The sequence below is a fragment of the Thunnus thynnus genome, chromosome 12 (genome assembly GCF_963924715.1).
Source record: "Thunnus thynnus chromosome 12, fThuThy2.1, whole genome shotgun sequence".
In the NCBI taxonomy this organism is placed as follows: domain Eukaryota; kingdom Metazoa; phylum Chordata; class Actinopteri; order Scombriformes; family Scombridae; genus Thunnus; species Thunnus thynnus.
Window position 1 is genome coordinate 11,751,400 of NC_089528.1, and position 14,129 is coordinate 11,765,528.

General features: G+C 38.8%; 2 protein-coding genes across 2 annotated transcripts; both read right to left on the bottom strand.

The window, feature by feature from the left end:
- Positions 1–1,669: 1,669 nt before the first annotated feature.
- Positions 1,670–2,942, bottom strand: insl3 (insulin-like 3 (Leydig cell)). The gene is made up of 2 exons (XM_067604640.1): positions 2,593–2,942; positions 1,670–2,162 (listed from the first exon to the last, which is right to left on the bottom strand). Exons 1-2 carry the CDS (start codon positions 2,783–2,785, stop codon positions 1,960–1,962), a joined length of 396 nt encoding a protein of 131 aa, XP_067460741.1. The 5' UTR covers positions 2,786–2,942; the 3' UTR covers positions 1,670–1,959.
- Positions 2,943–5,747: 2,805 nt separating this feature from the next.
- On the bottom strand, positions 5,748–14,092 carry si:rp71-39b20.4 (potassium voltage-gated channel subfamily V member 2). Its single transcript, XM_067605480.1, has 4 exons — positions 12,603–14,092; positions 11,830–12,463; positions 10,593–10,718; positions 5,748–8,235 (listed from the first exon to the last, which is right to left on the bottom strand). Exons 1-4 carry the CDS (start codon positions 13,139–13,141, stop codon positions 7,918–7,920), a joined length of 1,617 nt encoding a protein of 538 aa, XP_067461581.1. The 5' UTR covers positions 13,142–14,092; the 3' UTR covers positions 5,748–7,917.
- Between the last annotated feature and the right edge of the window lie 37 nt (positions 14,093–14,129).

Consider the following 14,129-nt stretch of genomic DNA (forward strand, 5'->3'; position numbering starts at 1 on the left):
CTTTGTATAAAATGACTGGCAAGTTTTAAACCTTTAAAATGAAGTGTAAATGTACTTGCATGTGTAATTTGGGTTTTAATTCATAGTTTTGTTGTCTAGTTTGTTCTCTCATTTGAAATATCCTCTAATGTAATATTATTCATTTATGGCCAATATACAGACTGTATCATTACAATAAGCTCAAGGACACAAGCATAGAAATAGTTTTAATGTTTAAAAGGTGATGTATGTAGAACAGCAGATGTTTGCTAGATGTAGCCACTAATTAAAAACACTATCAGACTGTTGTATTCTCTAAGTATCTGTGGTTAAAAGCCTTTCAAGCAGAATTATCTGCTTACAAGTTGATCTTAATTCATCTTCAGCTGTTTTGTCCAATAAATAAATAAACAAACAGATAAAAACCAATTACACAAAAACCAATTGTACATACAACGCAATCCATCCTTCCCAAAAATAAAACCAATTAACCAATCAGTCACTGTAGGCTGATTTCATTTGCTATTAAGACTCATTTAGCGAAGGCTGCAGTATAGAGTGGCAGATAATCAGCACCACATTTGATTATCCGTTGAGAGAATTATGCACTCCTCAGTGTGAGAAACTGGCCGGGTTACAGAGATTATTTCTGTTATTATGGGGCTGAATGCCTCGGCCAATGGCCTCAATCCGATTTAGTGCTATCAGAGAGAGCGCCAGTGTTGTAAAGCAAACTCACACTGTCGCATTAGTCCAGTGTGTGTCTTATAGCAGTGGTTCTCAAACTTTTTTACATCAAGAACCCCTAAACTGACACAAATTAGACCACAGACCCCCATTTGATAAGATTCTGCCCCAGGGTCCCCCATCTTTTGCTTTTAGATGTTTTATTGGAGAAAGTGTATGAAACCCATGACCAAAACAGTCATACATTCTGTCATTGTGTTACTTGATGGATGGAATTATAGTGAAAATAAATTATTCTCCCTTTTGCTAGAGACCACCTGGAGCCCCCTCACGGACCCCTCGGAGTCCCCGGACCCCACTTTTAGAACCACTGTCTTATTGCCCGTGTGTGTATGTGTATTCACAATTTCAGGGTTAATTTCTCTGCAAGTTTGATTATTTTAATTAACAACAGAACACAGTGTTACTAAGTGTTGATTTTATATAGTTGTTTAGAAGTGTTGATTGGTGTGTTGCCAGTTAATTCATACAGATAAGACACCAGTTTTGACAGATGCAAAATAAAACCAATCTGTGAAATTTAAATGATGGTAGTAGAATTTTACACAGTAAACAATGGCAACATGTTGATATTTACGTTCATAATTAGTATAACATGATTTTGTTGTCTGCCAGTACTCCTTGTCAAATACAGATAGTTTTAGGGAATTGTACAGTATCAACCGAAATGGATCACGGAGTCTAAACATTTTTTTACAAATATTCGGCCCAGATCTGTCCAAGTTATTGTATGTTGTTCTGTGTTGGTTTGATCAACATGATTGTGCGGACATTTTGAGCAGAAGTCTACTGAAAAACAGATTTCAGTCTCAAGAGATCGTCCTTAAAATGTGATTTTAATTAAATGGATTTGCAATATTGTGATACTGAGTTGATAGTTTTGCTCTGCATTTAGTTGAAAGAAGTTGGAACGTTGAAAAAAAGCATAACAAATAAACCTTCATAAATAATCATCAAAAGCTTTATAACAGTGTAGCTTGATGATTGCAAATATATTAATACAAAATAAACAATCATTTCAATTTTCCAGTCTGTGTGATTTTACCTCCTGTATGTCATTGTAAATAATTTATTAAATATGATCAAGTATCTATAATTACTGGTGTGCAGTGTTTGCCAGAATGCTACAAGATTGGAAATATAGCAAAATCATTTTAATTTGACTTCTCAAGGCAACTTGTAACAATATCTTAACTCGTCTTGCAACCAAATGTGTCATAATCATGAATACATCTAGCAAAACTGGATCAGCTCTCTCAAGCTACATCCTTTCTCACAGCAAATATCAGATATTTTTCTAGCAGCTCGTCTGATGCGATTGGACAGGGGGTACCAATGAGGAGCCAAGGCGAAGACATCCTTTTCCCCATCAGACTGTGAAAGCATGTGGACCGTCTCCGAAGCCTGCAGCTCCTCTGTGGTGGCATCCTGGTCCCCTGCACAGAGGAGAAGGAAAGAAAAGATAGAGATCTATAGTTTTATGCTCAGAACTTGATGTTTTTATTACATTTTGGAGCAAACTGTGAGACACAAGGTTATGCAGTTGCAAACTGACATGAATGCCACTAAAACACTGAGAAATTTATCTAGCTGTTTATCAATTGAATTATTTAATAAGTTGATAAAATAGCTATGAATCCATGAGAATATTCATCTTGCTGGATCAGAGGTAAGATATTCATAAAGCTTGATGAGAAAAATTATGTCTCTACAGCAGGAGAGATAAAGTTATACAGACTCAAACCTGTTTTTAAATGTTTAAAATGTTAAATGTGTCTGGTGACCATCCACAATACTGGTATTAAAGCAAACAGTGGCTCTGAACCAAAGGCACCTGATGTTAAAATTGTAACATAAAGTACTTACAGTGAGAAGTGAATTGACGCTGCCCCACTTCTACGTCTGGGATGCTTCTCCTAAGCCGAGAGTTACCACAGGATGAGACGGCGAGACGTATCAGCTCTCTCCCACACATCTTAATCCTCTCCTGCGTTTGAACCACACACACTGCTGCTACAAACACCACCATCAGAGACAGCAAACACTTAGCAGCAGACATTGTAGGATGTCGTCCCGGATGGATGGATGGATGGATGGATTAGAGAGGTTGGGCGTGTGGAGAGTAATAAGGATGTGTGATGACTTATGAGGTGATCTTGAGGGGGTTTATATAGTGAATATGTGCTACCTGTACTGACGGCTTTAAAAAAAAAAAAAAAACACTGAGGCCACAGATTCTTCCAAAGATGTATTCAGCCTTGGTGAAGGAAAAGCATGTCCTGATCTCAAGCTCAGTATGAGAGTGATGCCCTCAAGGCTGAAACTCTCATTGAGATAAAAACCTAGACTGACAGTGATCTACGGTTTTAAAGTTTAGTGAATTATTTGCCGTTATTGAGGCTCAGAAGAACATCTGCTCTAGTCATGTTGTGACTCCACAGTAGTCTGCATTTGTACCTTTATTTAGAAAAGAAGGCCCTGTGCCTACTGATCTTTATGTGGTATCAGGATCATTCATTTGTTAATTTTGTTGACGTCCCTGATTTCCCATTCGACTACAATACAACTCTCACATATGTTTAGAAATTGTCCAAACGTCATAATTCATGTTATTACAGTGAACTATTGTCCTTATGCATTGCTTTTTTACACCTTATCTTGACACATCTTGAGGGATGGGAGTTAATTGGAACAGAGTGCGACTGGCAAAAAAAGACGTCAAGGATATTGACGCAACTATGCACACACATGGTCACCCCAGGCCTCACTGTATTTGCGTAATCATGCCAGAGATGAGTGTTTCATATTTCCAGCACTGATTAAAAATATGTAAGGTGGCACGTCAACATCTTAAATGTACTTCTGGCTATGCATGGCATTTTAACCTCTAATGACGTTATTCTTCACTGCAGTGATTGATTTACTACACTCAGCTGCTACGTGTTTATCCCCTTTATCCTACTTATTTCTCTTTATTTCTTTTAGAAGGTGTTGGGGAAAAAATAAGTTGATGCTGTTCATTAACAGATATTTTATATAGATGTTGATAGATGAGTGTCTGTGGCTCGATGTGATACTGCACAATTGACTTTAATGTTTACTGAGGACTGTAAAAATTTCGATTTGGCTAATATGTTCTCTCAAATGTTATGTTCTGCACTTCTTTTTCATAACTACAGATGAAAAATGAGTCCTTTCTGGAGTGAAAGGAAACATCTGTGGTTCCAGGTCTTCAAGATGTTAACTTCAAATGTTAACTCAACATTTAAGATCGATCAGAGTGGTTTTTGAGGTCGATGAAGTATGTGTCAGACCCCTCTGAACACTGAATGGCGCAAAATGAAGTTTTGAAGCCCAAATTCATTTTTTATGGGACGCAAGCTAATTGCTTTTGAAAGCAGTGTGGGATAGCAAGTAACCAGCAATGTGCACAATGTTTGGTAAAGTATTCAGTAGATGTGGCATGAATGCATGAGAGACACAAGTGGTCGCAAATACATACAAATACTCTAGGCGGTGCGAATAGAGTCAAAGACATTAACTAGAACTAATGTTTTCAGTTGTCCCAGGGCTCTATGAATCTACTTCATAAATGTATAGAGACGAGGAGACTGAAGGAAAATAACAGAAATAACTGGAGTTTCAGGTGAGTACTGAGATCAGTCAGAGCGTGAACTGTCACACACACTGTTAAACAATAAGGCTGGTGACTTATCCTTACGCCACACCACTGCACTGGGTGAGAGTTTGGGCATGTTTGTTTGTTTAGAAACGACTCCAAAGACTAATAATAGCAATCATGTTTTCAGTTTCAGGAGAGTAGTTCCTTGTACAGCAGACACACTGCGAATGCGCTAGGAACTGGGTTCTGTTTACAGAGCTTCACTACGTAGCTTGTTGTGCTACATAGCCTATCACAACCTCTTTGTACTACATTATACATTTCTCAAAGTACTTCATTACGAATTCAAGAGGTCCTGATATGTAGCACAACAAGCTAGCGAAGGTCTTGGATACACAGAATACCTGTAAGAAGCATGAGTTCATTGTTGGTTTGGCTCTGAACATGAGATTTGTCAACAAATTCCACACACACATGGATGGATGGTGTGTACGTTGCTAATCAGCTACAGCTACCATCTGTACAATCCGTACATTGGCTGTTTGGGGCTAATAAATGTATACTGCAAAAATGGTTCAGTTGTCAAATTTGAGCAAATAACAGAAGGCAGAAATTTGCTTTGCGTTCTGTCTGAAAACACCTTGCAAAGAACCCTCAGCCTCTTGCTCCTACTGCCTAATTTTAGTGAACAGACCTCTCTTCACAGCAGACATTTTGACTTGTCATAGTAGTAGCAGCACAGGTGTTACTAACAACATTAACGATGGCTTTGTTCTGTGGAAATGTTCCAGTCAGTCATGACAGTGAGCCAAGCATGCACAATACCAGGACCCTGAAACTAAAGCAGCTAAATAAAATTTAGCCATCATTAATTGTATTATTTACACCTGTGCTTTTCCTGTTGTGACATGTCAGGATGTTTTTAATGAAAAAGGCCTATACAGTATGCCTTTCCAAGAAGGCATACAGTCGATACAGCCAAATATATTCTCTGTACATGCTGTAAATTCCCACTGAGTGAAAGAGAAATATCAAAATATCCCTTTTTATATGCAGAAACTTTTTTGGTCAGGTGGTTTAGTGTTATCTGTCCCCAACATTGTATGTGTGTATCTATCCGTCTACCTGTTTGTCTGTGTCCATCTGTCTTACTGACCTTTCCCTGATGTCCCTCTCAGCTGCATCTATTCCTATCCATTCAGTCCCGGCTCAGTCACATGAGACAGCCAGAACCTCTCAGCACTCTTGAGTTTTAATTGGCGCTGACGACACTATTAAACCATTGGCATCTCTCCCATTACCTTATCCTCTAATACTATTAGACAGGCAGCATCGTCCTTCAGACGAATGAGACAAATGAGGCGTCTGCTAATAGACATGGACATCAGGTTTCGTGTATTTAAAGGGAATATGGATGATAATGATTATGATAATACAGTAGTGCTATGTACATAAAGAGAGTTTTTTATTGAGCAAGAAGTACTCTTTACCTTTTTCCACATTAGAATATGTATAATATATAACAAAAAATGCATTTTACATGTTTTTTTGTGGTATCAGCACATAGCAACACTCATTGTTTACAGCCACTGATTAATAGATTGGCTTTCTCAAGGAATATATGTATATGAATTGAAAATGTAATTAAATAACTAGAAATGCTTGTACAATGAAACAGATATAAAAGAATGACATTCTTTGGTCATATTTGATTGCTCAGCATGAATGAACTTTTTCATCTGTAAAATTCTGCAAGATTTCTCAAGGACTTCAACCCAGTGACTCCCAACTCAAAACCTCTGAAATCTTTAAGCAACTGTTGTTAACAATGTTAACAAATATTGGACACATCCGTCACATGTAGACAGATCCTTCACATTCATTGATTTGAAATAAACTCTTACAAATGAAATAATGATTTCCCTGTTATCCTCAGCCACCTACAACAAAGGAAACAAGAGTAACGTGATGCTGGTGACCAATAATCACATTGAAAATGCTCACAATGCTGTCTCTAGATATTTTCTGTATGAGTGAAGTCAATGTCTAATACTTCATAGGGCTCTGTTTTTGTAAATCAGAGGTGAATCAGTGGGTGTGGTTGGGGCTGGCATTGATCATGACCAATCAAATAACTTATTTTCCTTCCCCTTAAATCCGTCCTGTTTGTTTTAAACCAGTGCACTGGACAGAATATTATTGAGCATATCTGAGAGAAATTCTTGCCTTGTCAGTTACCATGAGAGAGTAGCCAATACAGCACCTTAAATATGTTAGGAAGGAGATAACACATACTGAAACTCTGTGGTCCTTGGAGAACTGTTGCCCAGCAAACTAATTGGTTTAATGATTTTGGCCAAAGAGCTCAACACAAGCCACCAGCATAGTGGAAGGACAGTTTGACTACAGGAGTGGGTCACGCTTGTCTGTGACATCTACAGGCCAAGAACATGGAGCACAAATCTCTCTTCCTGTTGGGATGATGCCATATACTAGATGACTATTACTATATATACTGTATATATCATTGCACATGTGTAACTAATATGAAAATTAAGTTTTTTCAACTTGAGAGATCTATATCAGAAATAAATCACCTATCATCCATGAAAGTAGCTTGTAAGCACTTAAATAGAGCCTGATTGTGCAGACTCTCCACCAAAATAGCACAGTACCTGACTGACATTTGCCCTTGTCTGACCAGGAAGGAAGCATAAGTGCAAATCCCGGTAATCCTTGACAACAAAATTACACTGTGGCTCTTGACCACTACTGGCACACCTCCAGTTCCCCTCTCCTCCCACTTTGGTTCAGTCAAATGCATGCCAGATGACCGTCCAGAAAAAAAAGTGTGCTCTTGACAATAATGCACATGACACAGAATGTGAAGTGCTTTTCACCAGAGATGTTGAAATTTTTCTCAGGGTGTACATACAGTAAATCTGAGAAGTTCTTGTGTCTTATACACTTGTATTTCCTTGGTATAAGAAAGTGCAAGACAGTGACTAAAATCCATCCACAATGTCTGACTGGCTGTTATTTGCCAAATGTTTTACAGAAGATTGAAATTAAAGTTATATTGTCTTTTATGCAGAGTATCAAGAATGTAAAGTAAAATGTAACAGACCATCCAGAATGTCAAATATAGTTCATTAATAGCACTTTCAATGAAAACATCTTCGCAAGCATCACGCTCCCTTTGAAATGATGTGCGTAATATTGCTTCATTCATAATTTTACTATTTGACCTCCTTTTGTCAAACATCTATTTCAGTTAAGTCACAGTTAGTTGAAATTTTTTTTTTTTTGGAAACAAATAACAAGCTGTCCAGTGGCAGCATCTTGTTCATTTAACAGAGGAGTCATCACCCATAGCATGCAAACAGCACCTACTGTAAAGCTCAGGCTTAAAGCTTATCTCAACTTGCTGCTGCTGCCTCCATTTCCCCCCTTGGATTGTTTATCTTACATCACATAGGCTCAGAGCTGGAGGCAGATGGGGTCTTGCACTTTCTGGAAGGGTGATAAGGCCATTTAGGGTAAGCGAGGTTGTGACCGGGCAGCTTCTCTTAATCTTCGTTCACATGAATAGTTTGCCTTCCACTGGGCCGAATGTGGATCTCATCATCGGATTCCTCTGGCTGGGGTTCGAAGCAGTTGTCAAACTTGCGCCTCAGACGTTTCTTGAGCTGGAACGTGCGTTCTGTGTTTGAAAATGTGTATTCTTGTTCTTTCAGTTTGGCATAGTAGTCGGAAAATTTGTTGAACAGGATGGAGATGGGCATTCCATTGAGGATTATGCCAAAGGAGATGCAGCCAAATGCCACGCAGCGGCCAAGATAGGAGATAGGGACGACATCTCCATAGCCCACAGTAGAGATGCTCACCTGTAGAAACAGAAGAGTAAAGTGAGTCTGCTTGCATCCATAATCTAGTTGGGTTTTTTGGAATTAACATGAAGAAATATAGAACATGGTGTGGAAAGTGAATATTGGGCTTTTTGTCATTCTTCTCCAAATAAGGCAGGTAGATATCATGGCTCATCCTTATGGTGCCTTTCAGGCTTTCTCCAAATTACCCTTGGCAATGGCTTTTCTGAGAATCCCACAATTCAGATGTTTATTGTACTGATCATTTGCTATGCTGCAAGTTGAACATGAACAGGATCAAATAAACTTCCAGGAAGGCGCTGCAACACTCTCCATCTCTCGAATGCAATCACTGTGTCTGGCCACAAATGAAGCACGTTACACAGTATTAGAGGGGATTAGACACGTAAGTTAACAGCTGCCACCGGATAAATAAAATCCAAATGCCCTTAAATGAGAGTGGAAGAAAAACAGAGAACCAGGCGGATGATGTACAAACACACTAAAGCCTATGTTAGTGCATGAAAACAAGGCAAAGATTTTACAAAATGTGTTAATGTCATTATGGTAAACAACACTGCAAACTTCAGACAAACTGCATCTTTTATCCTTACCAAAGTTTGCCTTTTAAAATTTAACTATGATGAGAAACAGAATCCAAAATAGTGGTAGTGCTTCCCTAATACCAACTTGATCAAACAGCTAATTAGATAAATATACTTTAAACCCAATTGTTGTATAATTACATTGTCAATTGCAAAACCTCAATCAACTGGAATCCAAATGTTAATTGCATTCTTGTACAATTTGGTAATGAGAAGATGTTTTCAGCTTTTGATTCCAGATTAAAACCTCTACTTTTTACAGGACTCCAATACTGTGTCCTCTCACCAATGCCACTTTTGCCAATAATCAATGCTTATTCACTTTCTTGTTTGATTGATTCTTGATCATGTTTGTCCACTAAATATGAAGATGCAGCAGGAGACAGTCAGTTTAGCTTAGCTTAAAGACTGGAAACAAGGGGAATCAGATAGCCTGGCTCTGTCCAAAGCACCCCTAAAGCTCACTAAATGTAAAAATAACAAGTTATAGTTTTACAGAGAGTTACGTGTTATAATTACTTCTTGGCTGCGTGGTGAGGGCTAAACACGATCATGGGGCAATCAAATCCTCAATGCTCCACAAAAGTCTGCATTGGATTTGCCACAAAAGCCGCTCACAAGAGGAAATTGATGTTCTTGTGCAGGATGTGGAGATTACCAAGAGTCAACATACAGCGTGGCACCCCTAAAATAATTAGCTTGGAGGAGGTGATAACACGTTTGGTTACCATGTTGCTCTAGTTAGCAATTAAGTGATTTTACTCAGAGAGCTGAGCAGAAGTTGGTGTTGAACAACAGGACACGTCGATGGCCTTAACAAGCCAGTTCCTCACATTTACTGAGGTGTTGAATATACGGTAATTTTGCGTGTCATAGCCCACACTGACACATCAATGTTGAATGACAGTTGCGGCCACATGTCCATTTTTAGAATGAAAAATTGATCAAATGTTTTCCTGCTATATTCAGATTCAAATCACAGTTGATTTAACCAAACAGTCATTCACAGAAAGGGATTGTACTAAGCTAGCAAAGTCTTTAAATACAATCTCATCATGAGCGCATTGCTTGGTAGGGCCACAAAAATAGCACAGAACATGACTCTGCTGTGTACTCTGAAATTTTGTCTTGGTCTGACTAGGCAGGCAGCACAAATCCTGGCAGGCCTAATCCTTGACACCCAAAATGCACTGCTCTGCTTGATCATACTGACACACCCTCTACTGAGCTTCTCCTCTGTCTCTTCAACACAGTCAAGAGGAACAGCTTAGCAAGATTCATAACTAAGCTAATTGATCCGGAAGAATCTAAGTGGCAGCCATAAGAGGTGGTTGAATCCTCTATACTGAGCATCATTCCTTGCTTTATTAATAATGACGAGCAATTCAGGCATCATACAGGCAAGTGCAAGTTGAGTTGGATTTTTTAGCACTTTGATTGAACTTTCTGAATTAAATGTTATGATCCATTTTTCCTTGATTCATGACATTTTCCGTTAAGGTCAAGGAAAATGGTAAGAAAGGAAAGACCTTTGATCACATTTTAAAATTCATAAAATCTTTATACTGTTTGTTTCCTTTTTTTCTTTATGCTGCTTGGATACAACCAAGTTCATTGCAAAGTCACAAACATGCCAGGTTTAATTGCAAAATAGTGTTGCAGTTTGGTATTTTTCTATTTGAATTAAAGTTAAAACCACAAGAAAGAAAAGTCCAGGACTAGAGACATGTTTAGATTGCTGAACTGGAAGATGAAGTTTAGCCTACTCACCGCAGCCCACCACCAGGCATCTGGTATGCTGCTGAATGGTGTCCCAGGCTGATCCACCTCCACAGAGTGCATCAGAGCAGAGAATGTGAAGATTCCCATGGCAATGAACAGAAACAGACAACACACCTAAAGGATCACAGAAAAGTTCATGTCAAATGCCTAGCCAATGCATATCTGCAAATCTGGGACCACTCATTAGGCCACATGGCAATTTTAAACTTTACTGTAACCCCCCTGTGATACCTAGCCTACATAATATATCTACATTACCACTTACTGTGCAGTGTTTTCAACATGGATGGCCCCAATATAGAGAAGTTGCCAAAAACTGTTTAGCTAGGAAGTGACAGATACATTTATTTGAGTAATGTTGTGACTTTCATTGTTCACACACAGGTCTCCTGTATACAAGAAACCTGTGTCAGGCCTGTACCCACATGACCATTAGAAATAGATCTCTTTTTTGTCTCATCACAGGTGGCAGCACTGATGGAGAAAAGTGCTACATTGGAAAATGAAGTCACAAAAGATAAGAAAAGGGTATTCTGAATGCTTACACAGGTTATGTAAATCATGGATTTTAAAACCTATTATTCAGCTAAATTAACATTTATCCCCCTAGCTGAACTCCTTACAAAATAGGGACACCTTGGTTACTGCATAAAATTTTTCATGACCTTTTGAATGGTGAAAGTTTCCATACATCTTTCTGTGTCCGAAGCCAGTGTGAACGTTAAATATGCCAGAACTGATTTTTTGGCCACATCAGAGGCAGGGTGAACAAATTGTAAGAACAACAGGCCACCAAATGTCAGTCCAATATTCACTCTCCTTTAAGCTCTGCTTTTGGTCTCTACCAACTCCTAAAGAAATGTCTGCCAAATCCTCAATTAAATTCACCAGCTAGTCAGTAGCTTTGTCTGTCCTTGTGGTGCTGGGGTAACTAGCATACAGTGGTTATTTAGAGCTTTTTTTTAATAAAAACAGCTGTCTCCTACATCTGCAAATGACATTAATGAGAGGCTTGAAAACCTGCAGCTTTAATGCAGTGAGCTAAAAGGTGCTAAAACAGGTGATAATTCTCTGTGGGTTTGTCACTACGAGCGACCACTTTCATATGGCTAATATGGGAGTTACGTATGTTCCTTGTTTTATTTATGCATGTCTCCTCAGTTAAAGATGTTCATAAAATGTATTTTTGTGTTTCTATTTTTTCTTGTTTAATACTCCTCCATACCTGCTCAGAGCACTGGCGGATGGTGAAACCAAATGCCCTCATGCCTGTAGAGTGACGGGCAAGCTTGAGGATACGGAAGATGCGCATCAACTTGACGACCTTGAGCACCTTGCTGACTTTACTGACCCTTGCCATGGCCTTCAAATCTTCCTGTGCACCCAAGTCTTCTGAATCTAAAACAAACACCTCAAAAATGATCTGGATGAAATATGGCATAACAGCCACCACATCAACAAAGTTGAGGGCACTCTTCACAAAATGTTTGATGTCGGATGTGGTGAATAAACGCAAGAAGTATTCTAAGGTGAAGAAAAGGATGGAGGCAACCTCTATCCACTCCATGTAGGTTTTGCCAGCAAGTTTGTATTCCCTGAGTTCTTTCACTGTATTCATTGTCATGGCAACGATGGAGATTAGCACAAAGAGACTGGAAAACACAGCAAAGGCTTTGGCTGACAGAGAAGAGTAAGGATTCTCCATCAGGTCCCAGAGGATCTTCCGAAAGTTTCCAAGACACATGGTCTTGTAGGCCTCGTCATCTTGGTGAGGCTTAATCTCATCAATGAGCTCCTTGTTGACCTTCAGTTGGTCTCTGATGTCGTCCACTTTCTCCTCAAACAGAATGCGGCAACACCTGAGAAGAAGAAACATTATTGCCCATTTTTACAAAAAAATGTTTTAAAAATCCTGCTTGAAATATACAAGCAACAACAGGCCAAGCTACACAGTACAGTAGTGAGCACAGTAGTGAGTATCAAGTATCTAGAGCATACCTTGGAGTGTCCTTCAGTTTCAGCCCCCAAAAAGACATCTCTTCCTCAAAGTTGACAGGGCAGAGGCTATCCATCACCCACAGGACATTGCTGCAGTAAAAATGGAAGATGTAGTGGAAAAACATGGGGTCCCTGTCAAAAAAGAACTCATTGTTCTGAACATTGTAATCGTCACAGAGCGTCAAACGCTTGACCGGATCATCACAGAGGGCAAGGACTCCAATCCTGGTTTTTGGGTGTCGGAGGACCAAATGCTTTGGGATGTGAAACACCTTTCCACCCACGTTGAGGTTGACAATGTTTGATTTCCTTGGGTTTGGTGCTTCTGGGATCGGATCTTTTTTCACATTTTTTACATCATCTGGATTGTCAAGGTTGTCCATAGATGTCCATGGTTTCACAGAGCAGTCCTGTGAAAAGGGGAATTCACTTTCTTGCTCTTCTAGGCTCTGTGACATGCTCATTTCCCGTTTTATAGTGGCAAAAAGACTGGAGCGGCGCTTTTTCAGCACCTTCAGCTTTGGCTTCATATTCTCCATTGTGGCGGCTCCTTAGAAAACAGACCAACAAAAAAGCTCTACACCAAGTTGAGAGAGGAAGTCAGTGAACAATGATAACAATATTCCACAAGATCTCCATTTAAGCAGGATGTTGTCCTCTGAAAAAATCTGCCAACATGTTGAACTAAAGATAAGGAAAAAGCTGCTGTGCGTCTCTTAGCATGCAAGAAGATCAACTGCATGAGTTAGGGATTCAGCCTCCTCACTGATTCTCTAATCCTATTGCTGTTCTTTCTGTTCAAACGCAAGTTAAAAATACTGTTCACAAGGATTAGTGTTGTGATTTAAGGCTTTGAGTTCTGAGAGAGGAGGAAAGGCGGAGTGAGTGGTGTGGTGACAATATTGCATTGCTAACTAGGCTGTGAAGAGCTTTTGCAAAGGAAGTTCATACTAATTCTACACATAGATTTTATTGGGTAGCTCTAGCTATAGTCCATATGGACTTGCTCTGAAGAGTAAAAATAAGCTTGGGTTTGTATCTTAAATCCACAGACTCCAATATTTAGCATGCATTATTTCAGTTTTTCCTCTGAATTTTAAATGAAGTGCTTTTCCTCAAATCAGATCATTGATTTTCTTGGGAGAATAGGCTAATTAATTTGTCCAATTCAAAATAAAGTAAAGTAAAAAAAATTAAAGTCAAATTTTGATTATATAATACTTAACAAGGGATTGCAAATAATTATGATTTAGTTTACTGAATTGGCTAATGTAAAATCGGTTGCTGTAAACATGTGAGTGAGCCACAAAACAGGTATTTAACACAAACATGTTCAGATTTTATATGGGCCTAGCCTTATGTGTATTTAGCCTGTTGGATAAATAATGGTTATGGTCTATTTTCTTTGCAGATGGCCACTGAACCTAAGATATTAAAGGTATTTATAGTTTCAATATACAACAGAAAGCAAAGGACTATTATGTATAAAATAAATGTATGTTCATAATGGGGGTTAAACACACAGAT